The 23,174-nt window shown below is 59.4% G+C and overlaps 1 protein-coding gene across 1 annotated transcript; it reads left to right on the forward strand.

Moving 5' to 3' along the window:
- The first annotated feature begins 899 nt into the window (after window positions 1-899).
- Window positions 900-22,086, forward strand: FAH (fumarylacetoacetate hydrolase). The gene is made up of 14 exons (XM_079764116.1): window positions 900-1,074; window positions 4,754-4,864; window positions 6,205-6,326; window positions 7,565-7,614; window positions 8,250-8,340; window positions 9,057-9,154; window positions 9,259-9,311; window positions 12,996-13,095; window positions 14,154-14,284; window positions 15,903-15,978; window positions 17,141-17,187; window positions 19,017-19,118; window positions 20,214-20,331; window positions 21,895-22,086. Exons 1-14 carry the CDS (start codon window positions 994-996, stop codon window positions 21,972-21,974), a joined length of 1,260 nt encoding a protein of 419 aa, XP_079620242.1. The 5' UTR covers window positions 900-993; the 3' UTR covers window positions 21,975-22,086.
- The last annotated feature ends 1,088 nt before the right edge of the window (window positions 22,087-23,174 follow it).

Genomic DNA, 23,174 nt, shown 5'->3' on the forward strand with positions numbered 1-23,174 from the left:
CCACACCCCTCCCCCCCACCCACACACACACCCGCTTCTCCCCAAAGCTTTTGGTCTTCTCCCTGCACGGCTTGATCATCTAGGCTCCCATTAACCTGTGTGTGTTCAGCGGGAGCCCCTGGCCCGCCATGGCTCACACAGGCTCAGTGAATACGCCCCCCACGCTGCTGTGCTGCGGGGTCCCCGAGCCCCGCATAGAGTGGGCCTCATCAGCTAGGGACCGGTTGCTCTTCGTCAGTAGTTTTGTGTTAATCCCTGAAGCATTCATGGGGCATCTGTCTGTACCCGGTGTTGACCAAGCTGCTCACAGAATGAAACATTGCTGCCTTCAAGGGGGAGGGCCAGGGCCTGTGCAGACTGAACAAGTCCATAGCCTGCGGGAGGATGGCAGGGTCCATGGGGCGGGGCTTTTAACGAGAAGGCGTGGCCAGCGGGGCGGGGCTTTTATGGGAGGTGCAGTCCGTGGGCGGGGCTTTCCGGAAGGCGTGGTTTGAGGGGGCGGGAGTACCGGGGGGCAAATTGGACGGGGCTTCCGGGAGGCGTGGTCAGCGGGGACGGAGCTGCGAGAGGCGTGGCCTTCGGGGCGGGGCTGGTGGGGGCGTGGTCGGGGGAGAAGGGGCTGCCGAGAGGCGTGGTCAGCGGGTCTTTTTCCGGGAGGCGTGGTCAGCGGGCGGGGCTTCCGGGAGCGTGGTCAATGGGGCGGGGCTTCCGGGGGCGTGCTCAGAGGGGGCGGGAGTACCGGGGGCAAATGGGGCGGGGCTTCCCGTGAGGCGTGGTCAGCGGGGACGCGGACGGGGACCGGATTGATGAGGGGCGTGGCCAGAGGGGCGGGGCTGGCGGGAAGCGTGACCAGTTGGACGGAGCTTTTTTATGGGGGCGTGGTCACCGGAGGGCTGTCCGTCACGTCGGGGAGGCGGGTCCGCAGGAGCGCTCCCGGCTGACGGACCGCCGGGCCCAGTCGGGAGTCCCGCTCGCGGCTCCCATCTCGTCAGCATGTCGTTCGTGTCGGTGGCCCCGGACTCGGACTTCCCCATCCAGAACCTGCCCTACGGCGTCTTCTCCACCGCAGCCAACGTGAGCCGAGGGCGAGGGCGGGCGACCCCTCACCTGGGACCCCTCCCCCGGGACCCCTCCCCTTCCGCTCGGGCCTCCCCGCGCCGTCTGCACGCCCCGAGGAGCCCCGGGGGACCCCGAGGAGCCCCGGGAGCCCCGGGGGGCCGGGCCGCTTTGCACCGGAGGAGCGGGTCGTGTGCGCGCGCGGGTCCCCGGTGCCTCTGCAGGTTTGCGTGCGAGAACGAAATGCAAACGGGGGTCCCCCGCCGAGCCGGCGTGTCCCTGGCACCCCGCGGGCATCGGGGACGCCCCTTCCCTCGGCTGTCGCGCCCCCAGGCCGGCGGGACGCTGGGTCCCCGGGACGCGGACGCCCCGTGTCGTCCGGGGCTGACAGGCCGCGGGGCTGGGGTCCCTCCGACGCCCTTTGGGGCCACGAACCCCACTTTCCCTGCGTGTGGCCAGCCCAGCGACCTTCCAACCTTGCGACATGCCGGTTGAACATTCTTGCGACACGACACGCCGGTTGGAAGTCACCGGTGTGGCCTGACTTAGGGAGAAGTTAACCCGTGAAGACGGGCTCATCAGCAAACGGGGGTGAACCGGCCCCCGGGGGTGGGGGGGACGGGGACCCCATTCCTTTGGGGCTCTGGGTGGTCATGTTGCCTAGACGTCTACTCCCAGCTTTCAAGGAAAACCGCAGGACCCCAGAACCGGCCTGCACCCCAGGGTGCCCAGGAAGCGTGTGCCACATGGGCCCCTCCCCCCACGGTGACTTTTGGCCCCAAGGGGGGTGCCTCGGGGCCACCCTGCAGCCAGTGGCCTCCTGTGGCCTCGCACCTGCCAGGCCTGGCCAGAGGTTGCAGGTACAAAGTGGGGGGGCAACTTAAACCTTAACCCCGTGAGCACCCCGGCGGCTGGGAGGCTGCTGGTATTTGTCCTCGGGGGTCCTGCCCTCACTGTTTTGGGGAGCACCCTCAGTGAGGTGGGAACGTGTGGCCAGAGGCAGGTGGGGTGCTCCGATGGGCTTTTTCTGGAATGAACGCCCTTGGGGGCAGCCACTGGCCTTCAGATCCCTCCCCCTCGGCTGTGTGGTTTTTTTTTTAATATGTTTTTATTGATTTCAGGGAGGAAGGGAGAGAGAGAGAAAAAAAAAACATCCATGATGAGAGAGAATCACGGATCAGCTGCCTCCTGCACACCCCACACTGTGGATGGAGCCCGCAACCCGGGCATGTGCCGTGACCAGGAATCGAACCCTGACCTCCTGGTTCCTAGGTAGACGCTCAACCACTGAGCCACGCCGACTGGGCTGTTTGTTTTTATTTATTTTATTTTTTATTTTTTTAAAATATATTTTATTGATTTTTTTTTAGAGAGGAAGGGAGAGGGATAGTTAGAAACATCGATGAGAGAGAAACATCCATCAGCTGCCTCCTGCACACCCCCCACTGGGGATGTGCCCGCCACCAAGGTACATGTCCCCAACTGGAATCGAAACTGGGACCATTAACAGCCATAGCTGGTGTGGCTCAGTGGGTAGAATGTAAGCCTGCGGACTGAAAGGTCCCAGGTTCAATTCTGGCCTAGGGCACACACTGGGTTGCAGGCTCCATCCCCAGTAGGGGGAGTGCAGGAGGCAGCCAATCAATGGTTCTCATCATTGATATTTCTATCTCTCTCCCCTTCCTCTCTGGAATCAATAAAAATATATTTAAAAAAAAAATAAACTGGGACCATTGAGTTCGCAGGCCGATGCTCTATCCACTGAGCCAAACCGGTTGGGGCTGTTTTTATTTTTTTAATATTCATCCGAGGATCTGCTTTTATTGATTTTGTGGTTTTTGTTTTCTTGTGTGTGTTCAGTTAATCCTCACCTGAGGATATTTTCCCATTGATTTGTGGAGAGAGTGGAAGAGAGAGAGACAGACAGACAGAGAGAAATATCAATGTGAGAGAGACACATCGATGGGTTACCTCCTGCACCTGCCCCAACCAGGGAGGAGCCTGCAACCAAGATAGGTGCCCTTGACCAGAATCGAACCCGGGACTCTTTGGTCCGCAGGCCTGGGCTCTATCCACTGAGCCACACCAGTCAGGGCTGCTTTTATTGATTTTGGAGAGGAAGGAAAAGGGAGTGAGAGACACATAGATATGAGAGAAAAGACATGGATAGGTTGATTCCCATGGATCGAACCCACAACCTTTTGGTGTACAGCAAGCATGTCAAACTCGTGGCCCACAGGGCGCATGCGGCCCACAATGAATATTTTTGCGGCCCAGCCAATATAACGGTACATAAGAAACGTTCTAATAAAAATTTAGTAACTTAATTTTTACAATATCCTGTTGTGCATAATTATTAATAACGAGCTACAGCATTCGCTAATGACTGATGACTGTCATCGAGTTGCATTCACGTCCCTCACACGCCTTACGCGCAGGCGCACCATCTCTCCCCACTGATACCGGCAGCGAACGTTCTAGCAGCCGATGACCACGTCCTTCGTCTTGGACTGGCTTGGTGTGCGCAACAGGAAATATCTCGCTTTCAGAGAAGAAGAAAAATAGGTATATTTGCGTGACACTTATTCATTTGTGCAATGACTCAGTGTCTGGTGAGTTAATATTCAAGAAAAAAATAATGATTTTTATTAAAATGTTTTATTATTTGCCCAAGCCAGTGTGGCTCAGTGGATAGAGCGTCGGCCTGCGGACTGAAGGGTCCCGGGTTCGATTCCAGTCACGGGCCCATGCCTGGGTTGTGGGCTCGATCCCCAGTATGGGGCGTGCAGGAGGCAGCCGATCCATGATTCTCTCTCATCATTGATGCTTCTCTCTCTCCCTCTTCCTTCCTCTCTGAAATCAATAAAGAAGTATATATTTTTAAAAATAATAAATAAATTAAATAAGTAAAACGTTCTATTATTCATGTGAATGGTCACTCGTTTATCTCAGCCCTTGGTGTTCAGCACGTCTCCATCGAAACAAACCTACGTTTCTATGAAAACGGAAGCTTTAGTTTTTTTGCGGCCACATCCACGCAAACCTTGTTTACCTGGCCTGGGTTCGCCTCTGAGTGTGACGTGCTTGGTGTACGGGATGACGCTCCAACCAATCCAGCCACTGGCCCGAGGCTCCCCCCAGCCCCCGCCCCCGCTGGTTCCTGGGGGAATGTACAGGGACAGCCACGAGGGGCATGTGGGGGAGATGGCCCCTTCCCACCGCCCCCTGAAGAGTGCTGGGGTGGGGGCTTGATCTCTGGCCTTCCAGAAGATTCCAGGGCGCCTTTGGGCCTCACTGAAAGCTGTCACTGCAGCCATGTCAGCCCCTTGGGGGGCACAGGGAGCTGGGGTTCAGTGCTAAGGACCCTACAGGGGGACCTTGGGCTCTCTCTTTTTTTTTTTTAATACATTTTTATTGATTTTAGAGAGGGATAGAGAGTTAGAAACATCGATGAGAGAGAAACATCCATCAGCTGCCTCCTGCACGCCCCCTACTGGGGATCGAGCCCGCAACCCAGGCATATGCCCTTGGCCGGAATCCAACCCGGGACCCTGCAGTCCGCAGGCCGACGCTCTATCCACTGAGCCAAACCGGCCAGGGCGGGACCTTGGGTTCTTAAACAGACAGACATTCTGGGCCGCTGAGCCGAGCTCGGCTGAGGCTTTGCCCTGCGCTGACCGAGCCGCCTTCCCCCCAGCCAAGATCGCGGATCGGCGTGGCCATCGGCGACCAGATCCTGGACCTCAGCGCCATTAAGCACCTCTTCACCGGGCCCATCCTCTCCAAACACCAGGATGTCTTTGTTCAGGTAGGACATGGCGGCAGGGCTTGTCCTCCATCCCAGTGGCCCTGCAGAGCCCGAGCTACAGCCCCGAGGGGAGGAGGGGAAGGGGGGAAGGGGGCGGGGCGGGGGGACAGCTGGGCCCACGGCCCTCTGTGTTGGCAGCCTGCAGTGTACACACCTGTGGGATGTGACTTCACTCCCCTAAAGAAGGTCTGGTGCTTTTAAAAAATATATATACACTAAGCGGCCAGATGATGATGATCTCTGAACGCATAATAATCTGGCCACTCAGTGTGTGTCTATATATATACTAGAGGCCCGGTGCATGAATTCGTACATTGGTGGGGTCCGGCCAGCCTGGCCAGGGGGAGGGGACACGGGCGGTTGGCTGGCCTGCCTGCTGGTCGAACTCCCGGCCGAGGGGACAATTTGCATATTAGCCTTTTATTCTATAGGATAGACACTGAGTGGCCAGATGATTATGCCTTCAGAGATCATAATAATCTGGCCACTCAGTGTATATTTTTATTGATTTTAGAGAGGAAGGGAGAGGGAAAGCGAGAAACATCAGTGATGAGAGAGAATCATGGATCGGCACGCCCCCTACTGGGGATAGAGCCTAAAACCCAGGCATGTGGCCTTGACTGGGAATTGAACCCAGGACCCTTTAGTCTGCAGGCTGATGCTCTATCCACTTAGCCAAACCGACTATGGCTTTAATATACTGTGTGTGTGTGTGTGTATGTGTATATATATATATATATATATATATATGTGTGTGTGTGTGTGTGTGTGTGTGTAAAATTATTGATTTCAGAGAGGAAGGGAGAGGGAGAGAGAGATAGAACACCAATGATGAGAGAGAATCATGGATGGGCTGCCTCCTCCACACCCCCTACTGGGGATCGAGCCCACCACCCGGGCATGTCCCCAGGCTGGGCATCAAACCGTGACTTCTGGGTTCATAGGTCAACGCTCAACCACTGAGCCACGCCAGCCGGGCAGGAATCTTCTCTTGCCTTACGTGAAGGGGGTGGGCATAGACTGATAACCCGCGGACTGGAGTGTCCACACAGACACCTCCCACCGAGGGCCAGGCCGAGCGGCACCAGCAGCGTCCAGACAGCAGCTCCTGGCTCTGCCCGCTGTGCGTGCAAGTCCGTGAGGGGCTGAGTCCGATCAGGGGGGCTGACCCCGTTCCCCACCTTGATGCCCAGGCGACAGAGCTAAGAGCGAGCGTCCCGGACGTTGCCAGGCCAGGAGAGGAGTGACGGGGCCCTGGAGGGCAGGCCGGCCTCTCCTGGGGGCAGGAGGGGCAGCGCCCGGCACGGTCCCACGCGTGACCCCCTCTCTCCCCGTTTCAGCCAACTCTCAACAACTTCATGGCCCTGGGCCACGCCGCCTGGAAGGAGGCGCGCGCCTCCCTGCAGAGCCTGCTGTCGGCCGGCCAGGCCCGGCTCCGGGACGACGCGGAGCTGCGGAAGCGGTGAGGAGCGAGCGCGAGGACGCTGGGGGGCGGGAGGGGAGCGTGATGGTGACGTGACGTGACAGCCGGGATCATTCGGAGATTCAAAGTCACCGCACGGCTGCCCTGGCCTCACGTAGCCCCTGCCCAGTCTGCACGTCCGTGGCAGGGCCCCGGGCCGCGGGGACGGAACCACCCCTGTGCCACAGGCCCTCTTCCTGCGTCATCAGCATCATCCGGTCCTTTTTTAAAAAAAAGGTTTGGCCCTGGCCGGTGTGGCTCAGTGGATAGAGCGTCGGCCTGCGGACTGAAGGGTCCCGGGTTCGATTCCGGTCAAGGGCAGGTGCCTTGGTTGCGGGCACATCCCCAGTAGGAGGTGTGCAGGAGGCAGCTGATCGATGTTTCTAACTCTATCCCTCTCCCTTCCTCTCTGTAAAAAATCAATAAAATATATTTTTTTAAAAAGGTTTTGTTTTTTTTTAATACATTTGTGGGTTTTTTAAAAATATATTTTTATTGATTTCAGAGAGGAAGGAAGAAGGAAAGAGAGATAGACACATCCATGATGAGAATCATGGATCGGCTGCCTCCTGCACACTCCACACTGGGGATGGAGCCCGCAACCCGGGCCTGTGCCCTTGACGGGGAATCGAACCCGGGACCTATCAGTTCACAGGCCAACGCTCTATCCACTGAGCCACGCCGGCCAGGGCTAAGTTTTGTTGTTTTTTTAAAATAATTTTTTATTGATTTCAGAGAGAAGAAGGGAGAAGAAGAGAGGGATAAAAACATCAATGGGGAAAAAGTAAAAAATAAGAGAGAAAAAAGAAACAAACCAAAAAAAGCAACATCCATGAGGAGAGAGAATCATGGATCGGCTGCCTCCCGCACGCCCCCTACTAGGGATCCAGCCCGCAACCCGGGCATGTGCCCTTGACCGGGAATCGAACCCTGACCTCCTGGTTCACAGATCGACGCTCAACCACGGAGCCACACCGGCCGGGCCAATCGTGTCCCTGCCCGGTTTCCAGGGTGGAGGGATTTAGCTCGATTCCTAGATTGGGACCTGGAGCCAGACAGGAGGCATCGAGCTTCAGTGGGCGGACCCTCCCTGGTCCAGTCGGGCCTGGAGACAGCCACGGGGCATCAGGCACAGGGTGCTGGGAGGGGCCGGGCTGAGCCTGCGGGTGGCCACCCCACCCGAGCGGGCACCTCGCCTCGCCGCGCGCTTGACCCCGAAACCCCCGGCTCTGTTTCAGTGCGTTCGTCCCCCAGGCTCTCGCCACCATGCACCTGCCAGCTGCCATAGGTGAGTCCGTGCTCGGGGCGGCCTCCTGGGCCAGCGTGGCTGCCCCCTGCTTCCCGGTGGGAGGGGCTCTGGGGCTGGGACCCCCTCCCCCCCATCACCGACTCGGGCCGTGTCGAAGGCTCGAGTTCTTGTGTATTATTTGTTTCTCCGTGGGGAGTTCTGACATAATGTTTTATTTTTTTATTGTTTAAATACATTTTTATTGATTGCATTTTTAAAATAGATATTCTTATTGATCTCAGAGAGGAAGGGAGAGGGAGAGGGAGAGAGAAATAGAAACATTCATGATGAGAGAGATTCATGGATCGAGCCTGCAACCCGGGCATGTGCCCTGACCGGGAATCGAACCCTGACCTCCTGGTTCCTAGGTCAGTGCTCAACCACTGAGCCACTCCGGCCGGGCTGAAATGATTTTTTTAGGGAGGCTCATCTGTGTCCGTTTTGTGCTGAGCATTGGTGCAAATGTCATGGGTGGGTGCCCCCCGCCTGCCGCCCCTCGGAACGGGGTGCCGAGGAAGCTGGCTCTCCTGTTTCCTCCACTTGTCCCTGTCACCCCGACCTTGGCATGTCCCTTCTCCGTCCCGAGGCATCCGGGTCCCCCGATGGGCTCTCTCTCCCGCGACTTCCCTCCGCAGGTGACTACACGGACTTCTACTCCTCGCGGCAGCACGCTTCGAACGTCGGGATCATGTTCCGGGGCAAGGACAACGCCTTGATGCCCAATTGGTAGGTCCCAGGCCAGAGTGTGACGGGTTCCGAGTCCGTCTGTCCTCCCACTCCCAGCGGCATGCGGTCCCGGGAGCTGCCGAGTCCCTCTGGGGTCCGAAAACCAGTTGAAGGAAAAACCAACCGTGATGATGATCACAGGTCACCCCTTCTGGAAACAATGGTCTCAGCGTCTGGTCTTCTCAGCTCCTCCCTGGACCCGCTGTGGGATCAGGGAGCAGTCCCTTCATCTCTTAGTTTTGTTTGTTTTGTTCATCCTCACCCGATCCCCACTAGGGGGCATGCAGGAGGCTGCCAGTCAATGACTTTCATCATCCATGTTTCTCTCTCTCTCCCTCTCCTTTCCTCTCTGAAAGCAACAATATCTACACTAATAAAAGAGTACCATGCTAATTGACCGTACCTTCGTGACGCCCACCAGCCAATCAGGAGCTAGTATGCAAATTAACCCAACGAAGCTGGCGGGTTGATTTGCATATGCAGGCGCCCCGCCCCCAGCCGCTCCGGGCCTCTGGGCAGTGTGGGAAGGCGGAAAGGTGGCTCCGGTCAGAGCAAAGGCGGTGCCAGCAGCCAGGGGAAGGAAGACCTATTTTTGCACGAATCTTCATGCACCGGGCCTCTAGTATTTAAAAAAAAATTTTTTTTAAAGAACGGTGACATGTTTTCTGCAACACGTGACAGCACCGACACCTGCATCCTTTGTCTTCCTTCGCCAGGCTGCACTTACCCGTGGGTTACCACGGCCGCACCTCCTCCATCGTGGTGTCCGGCACGCCGATCCGCAGGCCCATGGGACAGATGAGACCGGATGACTGTGAGTGCCCCGCGGTCTCAGGCCCTGCCCGCGCGGCTCTGTGTCCCCACGCGTGTTCCCGGGCCTGGCCCTCACGGCAGCCCCCTGTCCCCGTGTTGTTGCAGCGAAGCCTCCCGTGTACGGCCCCAGCAAACTCTTGGACCTCGAGTTGGAAATGGTAAGCGTGTGCGGGGTCTCGGGGTCTCAGCGTCTCAGCGTGGCGTCGGCATGGGCTCTCCATAACCGTGATGGCAGCCCGGCCGGTGTGGGTCAGTGGTCGGAGCGTCGGTTCCAGCACCGAAGGGTTTAGGTTTCAATTCCAGGTCAAGGGCACGCACGTACCTGGGTTGCTAGTTCAATCCCCAGTCCCGGTCGGGGCACATGCAGGAGGCAACCAATCAATGTGTCTCTCTCACATCGATGTTTCTCTCCCTCTCTCTCTCTCTCTCCCCCCTCGCCCCCTTCCTTCCTCCATCCCACTCACCCTAAAAATCAATGGAGAAAATACGCTTGGGTGAGGAGTAACAAAACAAACAAAAAATGCAATGGCTGGATGTCAGGTGGGGGGGCCTGGACCAGGCGGGGGGTGCAGACCGGCTCAGGGAGGGACTTTTCTTTTTTTATTAATTTTTATTTTTTTATTTTATTTTATCTTTAAATATATTTTTTATTAATTTCAGAGAGTAAGGGAGAGGGGGAGAGAGAAAGAGAAACATCCATGATGAGAAAGAATCATGGATCAGCTGCCTCACGCACGCCTCACACTGGGGATCGAGCCCGCAACCCCGGGCATGTGTCCTTGACCGGGAATCAAACCCAGGGCCCTTCAGTCCGCAGGCCGACGCTCTATCCACTGAACCACACCAGCCAGGGCTAATTTTTATTTTTTAATTAATTAATTTTGTTGGTGTTGTTCATCCTCACCCGAGGATATTTTTTCCATTGATTTGTAGGGAGAGTGGAAGGGAGAGGGAGAGACAGAGAGAAACATCGATGTGAGAGAGAGACATCGATGGGTTGCCCTCCGACCAGGGCCCAGGCCAGGGAGGAGCCTGCAAGCAAGTACGTGCCCTTGACCCGAATCGAACCCGGGACCCTTTGGTCCGCAGGCTGACGCTCTATCCACTGAGCCACACTGGTCAGGGCACGGAGGGACTTTTCATAGCAACGCCCATGGTTTAGGAGAGGCCTGGGGAAGCTCTGGTGTCCACTCTCGGCAGGTGGAGGAGAAGGGGTGTGGGCCCCCCCTCACCCCCCACCCTCCCAGGGCTGTGGCGGTGGAAATCAAGGTGGGCTGGAGGCAGCAGGAGCTCCCTGTCTGTCCTGTCCTGCCCTCTGGTCTATTTCGACTCTGTCCAGACAAGGAAACGTGGGCACTGCCCAGGGGGTGCCCCAGGCCCTGCAAGGCCCTCTCAGCCGACCCGCTGCCTCCTGCTGCCCTAGCATGTGGACCCCAGAGCAGGTCTCCCAGCCCAGACCCACCGAGCCCAGGTTGGGGGCGGGCCTTCTCCCCGGTTGAACGGAGGACGAGGCGGGCAGGGCTTTCGCCTGCGTGGGCCCCTGGTCTTGGCGGCTGGCAGTAAGATCCGCTGTCAGCCGGATTTGTTAAAAGTCCGCAGTGTGTCAACACTCCTCACAGAGCAAATAGGACTTCGTTTTTTGCTTGTTTGTTTTTGCAAATGCCAATCGCTGATTCTGTGCTGGTGACAGGCATCGTCCCAGTTTGCCCCCAGGGACGCCTGGGTGTTCTGGGTCCTGGTCTTTGTGTTGGGGGTGTTTTTCTCTCCAAGACGGTGGGTGATGGGCTGGGGAGAGGGGTGGTCCGCCCCATCAGGCTCTTGGCTGCATTTATTTTAAATATTTTTATTTATTTTATAGAGAAAGGGAGAGGGAGAGAAACAGAAACATCAATGATGAGAGTGAATCATTGCCTGGCTGCCTCCCGCACGCCCCCTACTGGGGATCGAGCCTGCAACACAGGCACATGCCCTTGACCGGAATCGAACCTGGGACCCTTCAGTCCACAGGCTGACGCTCTATCCACTGAGCCACACCAGCTAGGGCTTGGCTGCGTTTTGGAGGCAGCCTTTTGATTTTGCACGAATATCCATTTTTCTTTCTTTCCTTTTTTTTTTTTTTTTTGTGAATCCTCACCTGAGGATATTTTTTCCATTGATTTTTAAAATATATATTTTTTTACTGATGTCAGAGAGGAAGGGAGAGGGAGAGATAGAAACATCAATGATGAGAGAGAATCACAGATCAGCTGCCTCCTGCACGCCCCCCACTGGGGCTCGAGCCTGCCACCCTGGCATGTGCCCTTGGCCGGGAATTGAACCGTGACCTCCTGGTTCATAGGTCAACGCTCAACCACTGAGCCATGCCGGCCGGGGTCCATTGACTTTTAGAGAGAGTGGAAGGGCGGGGGAAGAGACACAGAGAAAGAAACATCGATGTGAGCGGCACACATCGATTGGTTGCCTCCAGCATGTGCCCGACCAGGACCTGGGATCGAGTCTGCAGCCCAGATACGTGCCTTTGACCGGAATCGAACCCCAGACCCTTCAGTCCACAGGCCGACGCTCTATCCACTGAGCCACACCTGCCGGGGCTGATTCCCTCCGCTCCCACCAGCCTCACGTAACCGCCGGGTCCTGAAAAGCAGAGCTGTGGGTGCGGCAGGGCAGGACCAGGCGCTGCTGTGCTTGGCGTTCAGGGCTGATCAGAAGGGTCATGGGCTGCAGTGCCCCAGCTCCCCGAGGCAGCCATGGGTCCCCCAGGAGCAGCACACGGCTTAGAAATATAACCAGACAACCGAGGGGTCCGGCCGCCTGCCCCTCCCTGAGCCGATGCGGCAGAGACAGGGTGGCATCGTCTGTGAGCGCTGATTCCAATCCCGCTGGCAGCGTGGGGAACAACAGGTCACCCACAAGCATCTGCTCTGCCCCACCCCCCCCATAGTCGGCTGGTTATACTGGGGAGAAGGACAGAGATGACATGGAAAGTAGGTGCCAGATGGGCAGTGCACAGGCAAGGCAGGCTGGGGGTTTGCAAAGGCCTGTGGGTATGCAAGGGGCTGGGGGTTTGCAAAGGCCTGTGGGTATGCAAAGGCTGGGGGTATGCAAAGGACTGGGAGTTTGCAAATGCCTGTGGGTATGCAAAGGTCTGTGTGTATGCAGAGGGCTGGGGGTTTGCAAAGGCCTGTGGGTATGCAAAGGCTGGGGGTATGCAAAGGACTGGGAGTTTGCAAATGCCTGTGGGTTTGCAAAGGTCTGTGTGTATGCAGAGGGCTGGGGGTTTGCAAAGGCCTGTGGGTATGAAAAGGGCTGCGGGTTTGCAAAGGACTGTGGGTATGCAAAGGGCTGGTGACATGCAAAGGCCTGTGGGTATGCAAAGGGCTGGGGGTTTGCAAAGGCCTGTGGGTATGCAAAGGGCTGGTGACATGCAAAGGCCTCTGGGTATGCAAAGGGCTGGGGGTTTGCAAAGGCCTGTGGGTATGCAAAGGCTGAGGGTCTTCAAAGGGGTGGGGGCCCTGGTGTCTGTAGCAAAGTTGTTATGTTTCCATGGTAACAGGCAGCTCCTGGGTGGGGAGCATGGCCTGCACCTCCAGGTGAGCTCCCAGGTCCCACTGCAACTCCCAGCCAGGCTAGAAGGCCCTTCTCTAACCGGAACAGCACAATCGCGGTTAACCGAGCGTGATCGCTGTTCCTCACGGTTCTAGCTGGCCCCCATATCCTACTTCCGCTCCTGTCAGAAACTGGGCATTCGGGGCCTCGGACAGGCCTGACCTTCGCCCTCCAGGCGCGGGACCTGGGGCGGCGCCTGGTGAGCCCCAGATCCTAACCCACTCCCCCGCGGGCAGGCTTTCTTCGTAGGCCCCGGGAACCGACTGGGAGAGCCGATCCCCATCGCCAAGGCCCACGAGCACATTTTCGGGATGGTCCTGATGAATGACTGGAGCGGTGAGTGGGGGGCGCGGGGCGCTCTGGGTGGAGGCGGAGTCCGGGGGGTTTTCCCAGCGGCCCCGCTGGTTCCCTGGGTCCGGTGCTGGCTCCGGGAAGCCCAGGGTGTGGGCGTGGGTCCCACACAGACTTCTCCACTCGGAGCCCCGGCGGTCCCCTCCGTGGCTCGGGGACTGGGCTGACGTCACAGCTAACAGGTCTGAGCACTGTGTGTGGCCGCCTGAATGCCTCCTGGCGATATTTCTTCTTAATATGTTTTTATTGATGCCAGAGAGAGGGAGAGAGAGAGAGAGACATCCATGATGAGAGAGAATCATCGATCGGCTGCCCCACACTAGGGATCGAGCCCACAACCCGGGCATGTGTTCTTGACCAGAATTAAACCCAGGACCTTTCAGTTCACAGGCCGACGCTCTATCCACTGAACCAAACTGGCTAGGGCTTGGTGATATTTTTAATATATTTTATTACTGATTTCAGAGAGAGGAAGGGAGAGGGAGAGAGAGACATCCATGATGAGAGAGAATCGGATTGGTGGCCTCCTGCACGCCCCCCACTGGGGATGGAGCCCGCTACCCGGGCATGTGCCCTGACCGGGAATCGAACCCTGACCTCCTGGTTCATAGGTCGACGCTCCACCACTGAGCCACACCAGCTGGGCCCACTGGCGGTGTTATCATTCCCATTTTACAGATGAGGCACTGAGGCACAGAGAGGTCTCAGTTAGTTGCTGAGCTTCAGTGTCCCAGCCCAGCTTGGGGGTGGGGAGGGGGTGGGAAGGGGGTTGCGCATGCGGGAGGGAGATGGTGCCTGGGAGCATCAGCCCCTTCACTGGGGACCCTCCCACCTGCCGGGTCATCCTGGCACAGGGACCCCAAAGCACCTCTCTGTCCTAGGCATCCGAGGCCGATGCCCCCGGGTCCTGGGCAGCCTGGTTGGGGCCTAGTTGGGGGGCGGCTGTGCTGGGCACCTCTGCTCCTTGGTTGGGGGAGGAGGGAGCCTGGGGCCGAGGTCCCGGGCAGCCTGGTAAGCCCTGCCCGGCCCTCCTCCTCCCGCAGCCCGAGACATTCAGAGGTGGGAGTACGTGCCGCTCGGGCCGTTCCTGGGCAAGAGTTTCGCAACCACCATCTCCCCGTGGGTCGTGCCCATGGACGCCCTCATGCCCTTTGTGGTGCCCAACCCGGAGCAGGTGAGCCCCGCACCCCGGCCCCTCTGCCCCGAGGCTGGGGACCGCCAGGCAGGCGCCAGTCACTCCGCCCGGTGCTCTCCCCGCCCCCTGCACAGTTTTTTTGGGGAAAAACACACCGTGTTGTAACCTTCAGAACCGCCCTCGGAGGCCAGGGAGCTGGTACTTGGCAGGACAAGGAGTCCCTGCCAGGGCCACCCACCGGGTTGCACCACTCACCACGCACCAGGCGGCTGGGGATGCGCTGTGCAACAGCGCCCCCTGGGGGCCGCATGGTAGAATGCAGGCTGGAGCTGGTCCTGGAGCTGATGTTCAGGCCTCATCTCACCCTCAGGCCTGTCTCACCCTCACGCCTCGGCCTGTCCCAGTGCGGCCGCGGCCCCCACCCCATCCCCGCGTGGCCTCCCCCAGCGCCCTGGCCCCCAGCCCTCCTCAGGGTGCCGGCCTGGCAGACCCCAGCTCTTCCTAGACGCTCGCCCTCCTTGGCCTCCTTGCCGGGTGACCTGGCCCAGGTTCCCTCCGTCCCCAGTCCTGTCATGTGGCCACGGGACTCCGGCCCCCACACCGGCCTCTGAATCTCACCTGCTCCAGCCCCACCCCACCCCCCACCCCCCTCTGCGCCCTGGCACCCAGACCCCGCCCTCTACACCAGCCCTTCCCAGTCACCGCCTGGCCTCAACCTGCCGGACGCTCGCCACTTCCGAACCGCTATTTACTCAACGTTTTTCCTTTGTTTTATTTTTAATATGTATATTTTTTTATTGACTTCAGAGAGGAAGGGAGAGGGGGAGAGAGAGAGAAACATCCATGATGAGAGAGAATCCTGGCTCGGCTGCCTTCTGCACGCCCCCTACTGGGGATCGAGCCCACAACCTTGGCATGTGCCCTAGACTGGAATTGAACCCGGACCTTTCAGTCTGCAGGCTGACGCTCTATCCACTGAGCCACATCAGCTAGAGTTCTTTTTAAAAATATATATATTCTTTTTTAAAATATATATTTTATTGATATTTTACAGAGAGGAAGGGAGAGGGAGAGAGAGTTAGAAACATCGATGAGAGAGAAACATCGATCAGCTGCCTCTTGCACACCTCCTACTGGGGATGAGCCCGCAACCAAGGTACATGCCCTTGACCGGAATCGAACCTGGGACCCTTCAGTCCGCAGGCTGACGCTCTATCCATTGAGCCAAACCGGTCAGGGCTAAATATATTCTTAATTGTTTTCAGAGAGGAAGGGAGAGGGAGAGAGAGAGAGAAACATCAATGATGAGAGAGAATCGTGGATCGGCTGCCTCCTGCATGTGCCCTGACTGGGAATCGAACCATGACCTCCAGGTTCATAGGTTGACGACTGCTCAGCCATGGAGCCACGCAGGCCGGGCCCCTCCCTGCCTGTCTGGGGGCGCCCCTGCTTTGGCCTCTGCACCCTGACCTGCCCCTCCCTTGGTCTCATTCCCTGGAGTCTGGCTCATGGGACGCCCCCCCTCACTTCTCACGGATCAGGGACCCGGTGCTGGGTCCCTGGGGAGCTGCCCCTCTACCCCCTGTCCTCCGCTGAGCTCCCCACGCCCACCCCCCTCCCCCCGCCACTGACCCTCTGCCGTGCTCTGCCCTCGCAGGACCCCAAGCCGCTGCCGTATCTCTGCCATGACCAGCCCTACACGTTCGACATCAAGCTGTCTGTCGCCCTGAAAGGTGCCATCCTGGGGATGGAGGGTGTGGCCGGGGGCTCAGGGTGCTCACGTGCCCGAACACCAGTGCCCAGAGGGCTCCTGAGCTGGGGGGGGAGGGGGGGGAGGGAGCATCTCCTGCTGCAGCCTTAGAGACACGTGGGTTCTTTTTATTTTCCTTTTTTTTAAAATATATTTTATTGATTTTTTACAGAGAGGGAGAGGGAGAGAGAGTTAGAAACATTGATCAGCTGCCTCCTGCACACCCCCTACTGGGGATGTGACCGCAACCAAGGTACATGCCCTTGACCGGAATCGAACCTGGGACCCTTCAGTCCGCAGGCCAATGCTCTATCCACTAAGCCAAACCGGTTTCGGCTCTTTTCCTTTTTGAAAATACACCGAGTGGCCAGATGATGATGATCTCTGAACGCATAATAACCTGGCCACTCAGTGTATGTCCTATAGAATAAAAGGCTAATATGCAAATGGTCCCCTCGACCAGGAATTCGACCAGCAGGCAGGCCGGCCAACCAGCCATGTCCCCACCCCCTGGCCAGGCTGGCCGGAACCCACCCATGCACAAATTCATGCACCGGGCCTCTAATATATATATATTTATACACATACACACACACACACACACACACACACACACACACACACTGAGTGGCCAGATTATTATGCGTTCAGAGATCATAATAATCTGGCCACTCAGTGTATATTTTAATTGATTTCAGAGAGGAAGGGAGAAGGAGAGAGAGAGAAACATCAATGATGAGAGACAGTCATGGATCGCCTGCCTCCTGCACGCCCCACACCGGGGATGGAGCCTGCAACCCGGGCCTGTGCCCTTGACCGGGAATCGAACCGCGACCTCCTGGTTCCTAGGTCGATGCTCAGCCACGGAGCCACGCCGGCCGGGCACTGGTTGATCCCTGTGTGTGCCCTGGCCGGGAGTCGAACCCGCCTCCTCGGCGGGTCGGGACAAGACTGGAACCAACTGAGCCCCCGGCCAGGGCCGCAGATTCTTTCCGGGACTCGTCAGGCAAAAGTCACGTTGGACGGTGGGCAGCTTAGGCCACAAAGTTCACTCTGCGAGGCGGTTTTTTGTTTTGTGTGTTTTTTCTTCCGTCTGGATGGACAGAAGTGAGTCTCTCTGTCCATGTTCCCCGTCTCTCCCGCAGGAGAGGGCATGATCCAGGCAGTTCCCATCTGCAAGTCCAATTTTAAGGTAAGCGTGGGCGCTGGGCCAGCCGCTGACAGACGGACGGATGAACGTGAGGGACCAGGGGAGCCGTTCCCTCGGACGGGAACCAGGGAGCAGTGTCCATGTGGGGAGATGCTGGCGGGTTGCCTGTGGGCCCCAAGGAGCGGGCCCTGGGTCACGACGCCCTTCCGAGGGAGGCCAGGGATTTTCCCGGGAAACCACACCTGTTCCTGGGAGTGTCTAGACCCGGCTTTTGTCCGGTTAGGGCAGCGGTCGGCAAACTGCGGCTCACGAGCTGTGGCTTGCCGCTCTCTTGACTAATGAGTTTGCTGACCACTGAACTAGGGGCTGGATGGGTCCAAGTGACTTTTTTTTAATTTTTAGGTGAACTTCTTTTTTTAGAAATTTCTTAATTAACTAGAGGCCCGGTGCACGAAATTCATGCAAGGGGCTCGCCCCTCGCAGCCCCAGCTTTGTCCAGGTCATCCGGAAGGACGTCCGGAAGGTCATCTGGCCGTCCGGTCTAATTAGCATATTATGCTTTTATTATTATGGATTATTATTTTTTTAATCCTCACCCGAGGATATTTTTCTCATTGATTGTTAGGGAGAGTGGAAGGGAGAGGGGGAGACAGACACATCGATGGGTTGCCTCCAACGTGACCCGGACCAGAGCCGGGAGCCTGCAACCAAGGCCCGTGCCCTTGACCGGAATTGAACCCAGGACCCTTGGGTCCACAGGCTGACGCTCCATCTACTGAGCCAAACCGGCTAGGGCTGAACTTCTTTTTTTTTTTTTTTTAATGTATTTTTTAATTGATTTCAGAGAGGAAGGGAGAGAGAGAGAAACATCCATGATGAGAGAGAATCACGGATCGGCTGCCTCCTGCACGCTCCCCACTGGGGATTGAGCCCACAACCCAGGCATGTGCCCTGACCGGGAATCGAACCCTGACCTCCTGGTTCATAAGTCGATGCCCAACCACTGAGCCACACCGGCTGGGCAAGAGTCTGTTTCTGAGGTGTCCTCTGCCTAGACCGGTGGCTCTGTGGGTGGCAGATCTCAGACACTGTGGGCGTGGGGAGGCATGGGCGGGCCCTGCACCTGAGCCTGTGTTGGGGGCACATGGTCCCGGCCCCTCTCCCCTTTCCGCCTCCCCCCCCCCAGCCTGACCTCCCTGCAGGCCCCTCGTTCCGAGGCCCCTGGTGGGAGAAGGACCTTGGGGTCTTTGCTCAGGAGCGGCCTCTGCCCTGATGGGCACCTTGTCCACCTGGGCTCGGGGGCATTCGAGGGGCAGAGTGTCCTCAGGGACAGATGTGCGGGCTGCACGTTGGGGCTCTGAGCAGGCGGGGGGGGGAGCCAGAGGTTGGGGGGGTTAGGGGGAAGCCGGGGGGGGGGCCTGGGGGGCCCTGGGGGAATCTGGGGGGCCTGGGAGGAAGCTGGGGGCCTGGGAGGAAGCCAGGGGGAAGCCTGGGGCCAGGAGGAAGCCGGGGGCCCAGGGGAATCTGGGGTGTCTGGAGGAATCTGGGGGGCCTGGGGGAAGCAAGGGGCTGGTGTAGGGCCGGGGGGAAGCCGGGAAGCCTGGGAGGAAGCAGGGGGTCCCGGGGGAAACCGGGGGGCCCGGGGAAAGCCGGGGGGCGGGCCCGGAGGAAGCCGGGGGAAGCTGGGGGGTCTGGAGGAATCTGGGGGGCCTGGGGGAAGTAGGGGGCTGGTGGAGGGCCGGGGGGAAGCCGGAAAGCCCAGGAGGAAGCAGGGGGACCCGGGGGAAACCGGGGGGGGGTCAGGAGGAAGTGGGGGGGCCGCCGTGCGCCCCGGCCGTGTGCGCCCGTGCCCACCCTGCCCTCGCCCGCAGTACATGTACTGGACGATGCTGCAGCAGCTCACTCACCACTCTGTCAACGGCTGCAACCTGCGGCCCGGGGACCTGCTGGCTTCCGGGACCATCAGCGGGCCGGTGAGTACCCCCCCTCATGCAGATCCAGCCCCCCACCCCCTCTCCCTGCTCCCCACGCAGCCCCGAGGGCCCCGGCTCACCCCCAGGCGGGTGTGCGGACGCCTCTGTCCTACTCGGCTTCCTCCACGTCTGGGAGGGGGAGGGGCTTCCTTTCCAAACTCAGAGCGAGAGGGCCCGGCCGGTGTGGCTCAGTGGTTGAGCCTCGACCTATGAACCAGGAGGTCAGGGTTCAATTCCCACTCAGGGCACATGCCCGGGTTGCAGGCTCCATCCCCAGTGGGGGGCGTGCAGGAGGCAGCCAATCCGTAATTCTCTCTCATCCTGGATGTTTCTCTCACTCTCTCCCTCTCCCTTCCTCTCCGAAATTAAAAAATAAATTAAAAATATTAATAATTTCAAATTCAGAGGGAAAGAGGCGGGCGTGGGAGTGCGAGGCCGTGCCTGTCCGCGTGGGGCGAGTGGGGGAGCAGCCTGTGGGGGGTCACCGTCCCACACTGCGTGCTCCCAGGAGGGGGTGGCCCGGCTGCTGTGGCCCCCCACACACACCCCGCCCCCCTGTGCCACTGTCAGCCCAGGGCAGGGTCTCGGAACCCAGAGATGGTGCCTTGGGGGAAGAGGGCTGCATGTGCCAGTCCCTTCCTGCCAGGTCCCCACTGCAGCCTCTTGTCCCCAGTGGGGGGCGGGGCCTGGCATTGCCCGAGGGCGTTCCCGTGTGGTTCCACCGAGGCAGGGTCTTAGGGGGCCCCGGATCGCCCGCCCCTGCCCGAGGCCCCCAGGCCTTATCTGTGACCTAGCCGACAGGGTCACCCAGAGCTGGGTCCCTGGGACACTTTATTTTTCTTCTTTCTTTTCTTAAGAATATATTTCTATTGATGTCAGAGAGGAAGGGAGAGGGAGAGAGGTGGGAACATCAATGAGGAGAGAGAATCACGGGTCAGCTGCCTCCTGCACGCCCCCTACTGGGGATCGAGCCCGCAACTTGGGCCTGTGCCCTGACCGGGAATCGAACCCTGACCTCCTGGTTCCTAGGTCGAAGCTGGACCACGGAGCCACGCCCGCGAGGCCCTGACACTCGCCTCCCTTTTCTGTTCGCAGGAGCGCGAAAGCTTTGGCTCCATGTTGGAGCTGTCCTGGCGCGGCACGCAGGCCATCGACCTGGGCTACGGCAACACCCGGCGGTTCCTGCAGGACGGGGACGAAGTCATCATCACGGGTGAGGGCGGCGGGCCCCGGCCGCGTCTCCCTACCCCCTGCCCGCGTCTCCCTGTCCCCCTGCCCGTGTCTCCCTGCCCCCTGCCCGCATCTCCCTGCCCCCTGCCCGCGTCTCCCTACCCCCTGCCCGCGTCTCCCTGTCCCCCTGCCCGCGTCTCCCTGCCCCCTGCCCGCGTCTCCCTGCCCCCTGCCCGCGTCTCCCTGCCCCCTGCCCGCGTCTCCCTGCCCCCTGCCCGCGTCTCCCTGCCCCCTGCCCGCGTCTCCCTGCCCCCTGCCCGCGTCTCCCTGCCCCCTGCCCGCGTCTCCCTGCCCCCTGCCCGCGTCTCCCTGCCCCCTGCCCGCGTCTCCCTGCCCCCTGCCCGCGTCTCCCTGCCCCCTGCCCGCGTCTCCCTGCCCCCTGCCCGCGTCTCCCTGCCCCCCTGCCCGCGTCTCCCTGCCCCCTGCCCGCGTCTCCCTGCCTGCGTGCGCTGTCCCGTCGGCTGGGCAGTCGTCTGTCTGACTCGGCCCCCCTCCAGCATCCCCAGTGTCTGCTCACTCTGTCCCTCATCCCAGCCTTGGGTACCAAGGGATCCCCGTCGGACCACAAAGGCCCCGGATGCGGCCCTGCTCTGTCCCCAGCTCCCTGCGCAGAGCGATAACATAATGTCAGGTCGCCCAGGTCGCCGGCGATCTGGACTTGGCGGAGCAGGGTGTCTGCGAGACGGGGGAGGGGGCGGTGGGGACTGAGTAGGGGGGCGGAGCGAGAGGATGTCATGGCCGTCTGCATTCAGGAAGCAGACGCAGTCTGTGCCTTTGCACATGTTGTTCCCTCCGCCTGGCATGCCCTTCCACCGCAAACTCCTACACACCCGTCAACGCCCAGCTCAGATGTCCCCTCCTTTGTGCTCTCTCATTGCCTGGCAGCCTTCTCTCCTCTAACACTTGTCTAAACGTGCCGGACCCTCCTCTCTGCCTTCCCCTCAAAATATCCTTGTGGGGGGTGCGCATGGGATTCAATGAATGCCACTAACGCTTGTGAGGCATCTACACTGTGGGCGAGCATGTGCTGGGGGGGGGGGGCGGCTACACGTGGGCATTTCATCGGATCCTCGTGTGCCTGAGAGACGAGGGCTGTGACTCCCGTCTCCAGGTGAGGGGGCCGAGCTCAGTTTCCTGTGCATCCATCTCATCTTTGCCACGGTCCTGCCTTGCTGGGCTTGCTCCCTGAACCCATTTCACAGATGAGGAAACTGAGTGTTGGTGGGGTGGCCAAGGTCACGGGGCCGGTCGGTGGGGAAGCCCGGCTTTGAACCCAGGCCTCTCGCTTCGGGCTAAACCCCAAACCCACGCAGAAAGCCGTGCAGGCCCTTGGGGTGTTTCTGAGGGTCCGTGGGGCGGGGGCGGGGGTGGGGCACAGAGTCCCACCTCCAGGGCCCCTGCGGCTGCGCCAGGCTGTTCTCCCATGAAAAAGGCCCATCTGTCCCCCCAGCGGGGCCAGCTCCGTGACAGCCGTCGCTGCGGCTGCCCGGGCTGCGGTCCCCGTGGCCCCGGTGGCCGCCGCCGACCGGTGTCCCCTCTGTTCCAGGCCACTGCCAGGGGGACGGCTACCGTGTGGGCTTTGGCCAGTGCTCGGGGAAGGTGCTGCCCGCCCTCGCATCGGCGTGAGGTCCTCTCTGGCGTCCTGGACCCCCACCGGCCCCCGCACCCCGGGACCAGGGGCCCCTCTGAGCCTGTGGGCCCCTTCCTCCTCCAGGAACAAGCGAATAAAAGCCATGGTGCCCTGTGCCGCGCAGTGTGGGGCGTCTTAACTCAGCGGGGCGAGGCGTGAGCTGCTTCCGGGGAGACGCTCATCGTCTGTATCAGTGAGATGGTGCCGGGGGGCGAGGGGGACACTGAGGGGGGCATGAACCCACCCCAGTGGACATACAGGCTTTGCGGGTCCCACGACCTGGCGTTGGGACCAGGACCCCTTGGCATTGAGCCAGCACCTGGAATTCTGGGACGGCTTCATGGGACAGGGAGGCCCGTGTCTCCCAACCCAATAAGGACATGCGGCCCCGGCCCGTGTGGCTCAGTGGCTAGAGCGTCGGCCTGCGGGCTGAAGGGTCCCAGGTTCGATTCCGGTCAAGGGCACATGCCCGGGTCTCCCAACCCAGTAAGAACATGCGGCCCCGGCCAGTGTGGCTCAGTGGCTAGAGCGTCGGCCTGCGGGCTGAAGGGTCCCGGGTTCGATTCCGGTCAAGGGCACATGCCCGGGTCGCCGGTTCCCCAGCCCTGGTTGGGGCACGTGCAGGAGGCAAACCCATCGATGTTTCTCTCCGTCTCTCCCTCTCCCTTCCACTCTCTCTAAACAATCAATGGGAGAAATATCCTCGGGCGAGGATTCACCAAAAATAAAAGTAAATAAATGAAATGAGGGGACGGAGGTACCGAGAGGCGGAGGGACTTGCTCATGGGCACACAGCCCTGGAGAGAGAGGCTGGCGTACCAGGACCCAGGTCTCCCCGTCCGTCCATCCTTCATGTCGGGGCTGGTGCACTTCCAAGACGTGAGTGGCTGAGACAATTTCGTGTGAGGCAAAATCAGCAACATAATTCAATGTCTGCCTTGCCGGCGTGGCCCTGTGGTTGAGCGTCGACCTAGGAACCAGGAGGTCACGGGTTCAATTCCCGCTCAGGGCACATGCCCGGGTTGTGAGCTCTCCATCCCCAGTAGAGGGCGTGCAGGAGGCAGCCGATCCATGATTCTCCTCATTGATGTTTCTCTCTCCCTCTCCCTTCCTCTCTGGCATCCATAAAATATACAGAGTGGCCAGATTATGGTGATCTCTGAACGCATAATAATCTGGCCACTCAGTGTACATCC

This window comes from Cnephaeus nilssonii (assembly GCF_951640355.1).
Source record: "Cnephaeus nilssonii genome assembly, chromosome: 24".
NCBI classification, from domain to species: domain Eukaryota; kingdom Metazoa; phylum Chordata; class Mammalia; order Chiroptera; family Vespertilionidae; genus Cnephaeus; species Cnephaeus nilssonii.

Excerpts from the sequence above, each read along its gene's own strand:
- FAH (XM_079764116.1), top strand. The coding sequence starts at position 994 with ATGTCGTTCGTGTCGGTGGCCCCGGACTCGGACTTCCCCATCCAGAAC. Across the intron at positions 13,096-14,153 it reads CCTGATGAATGACTGGAGCG|CCCGAGACATTCAGAGGTGG; the intron begins GTGAGTGGGGGG and ends CTCCTCCCGCAG. Across the intron at positions 17,188-19,016 it reads TCTGCAAGTCCAATTTTAAG|TACATGTACTGGACGATGCT; the intron begins GTAAGCGTGGGC and ends CCTCGCCCGCAG.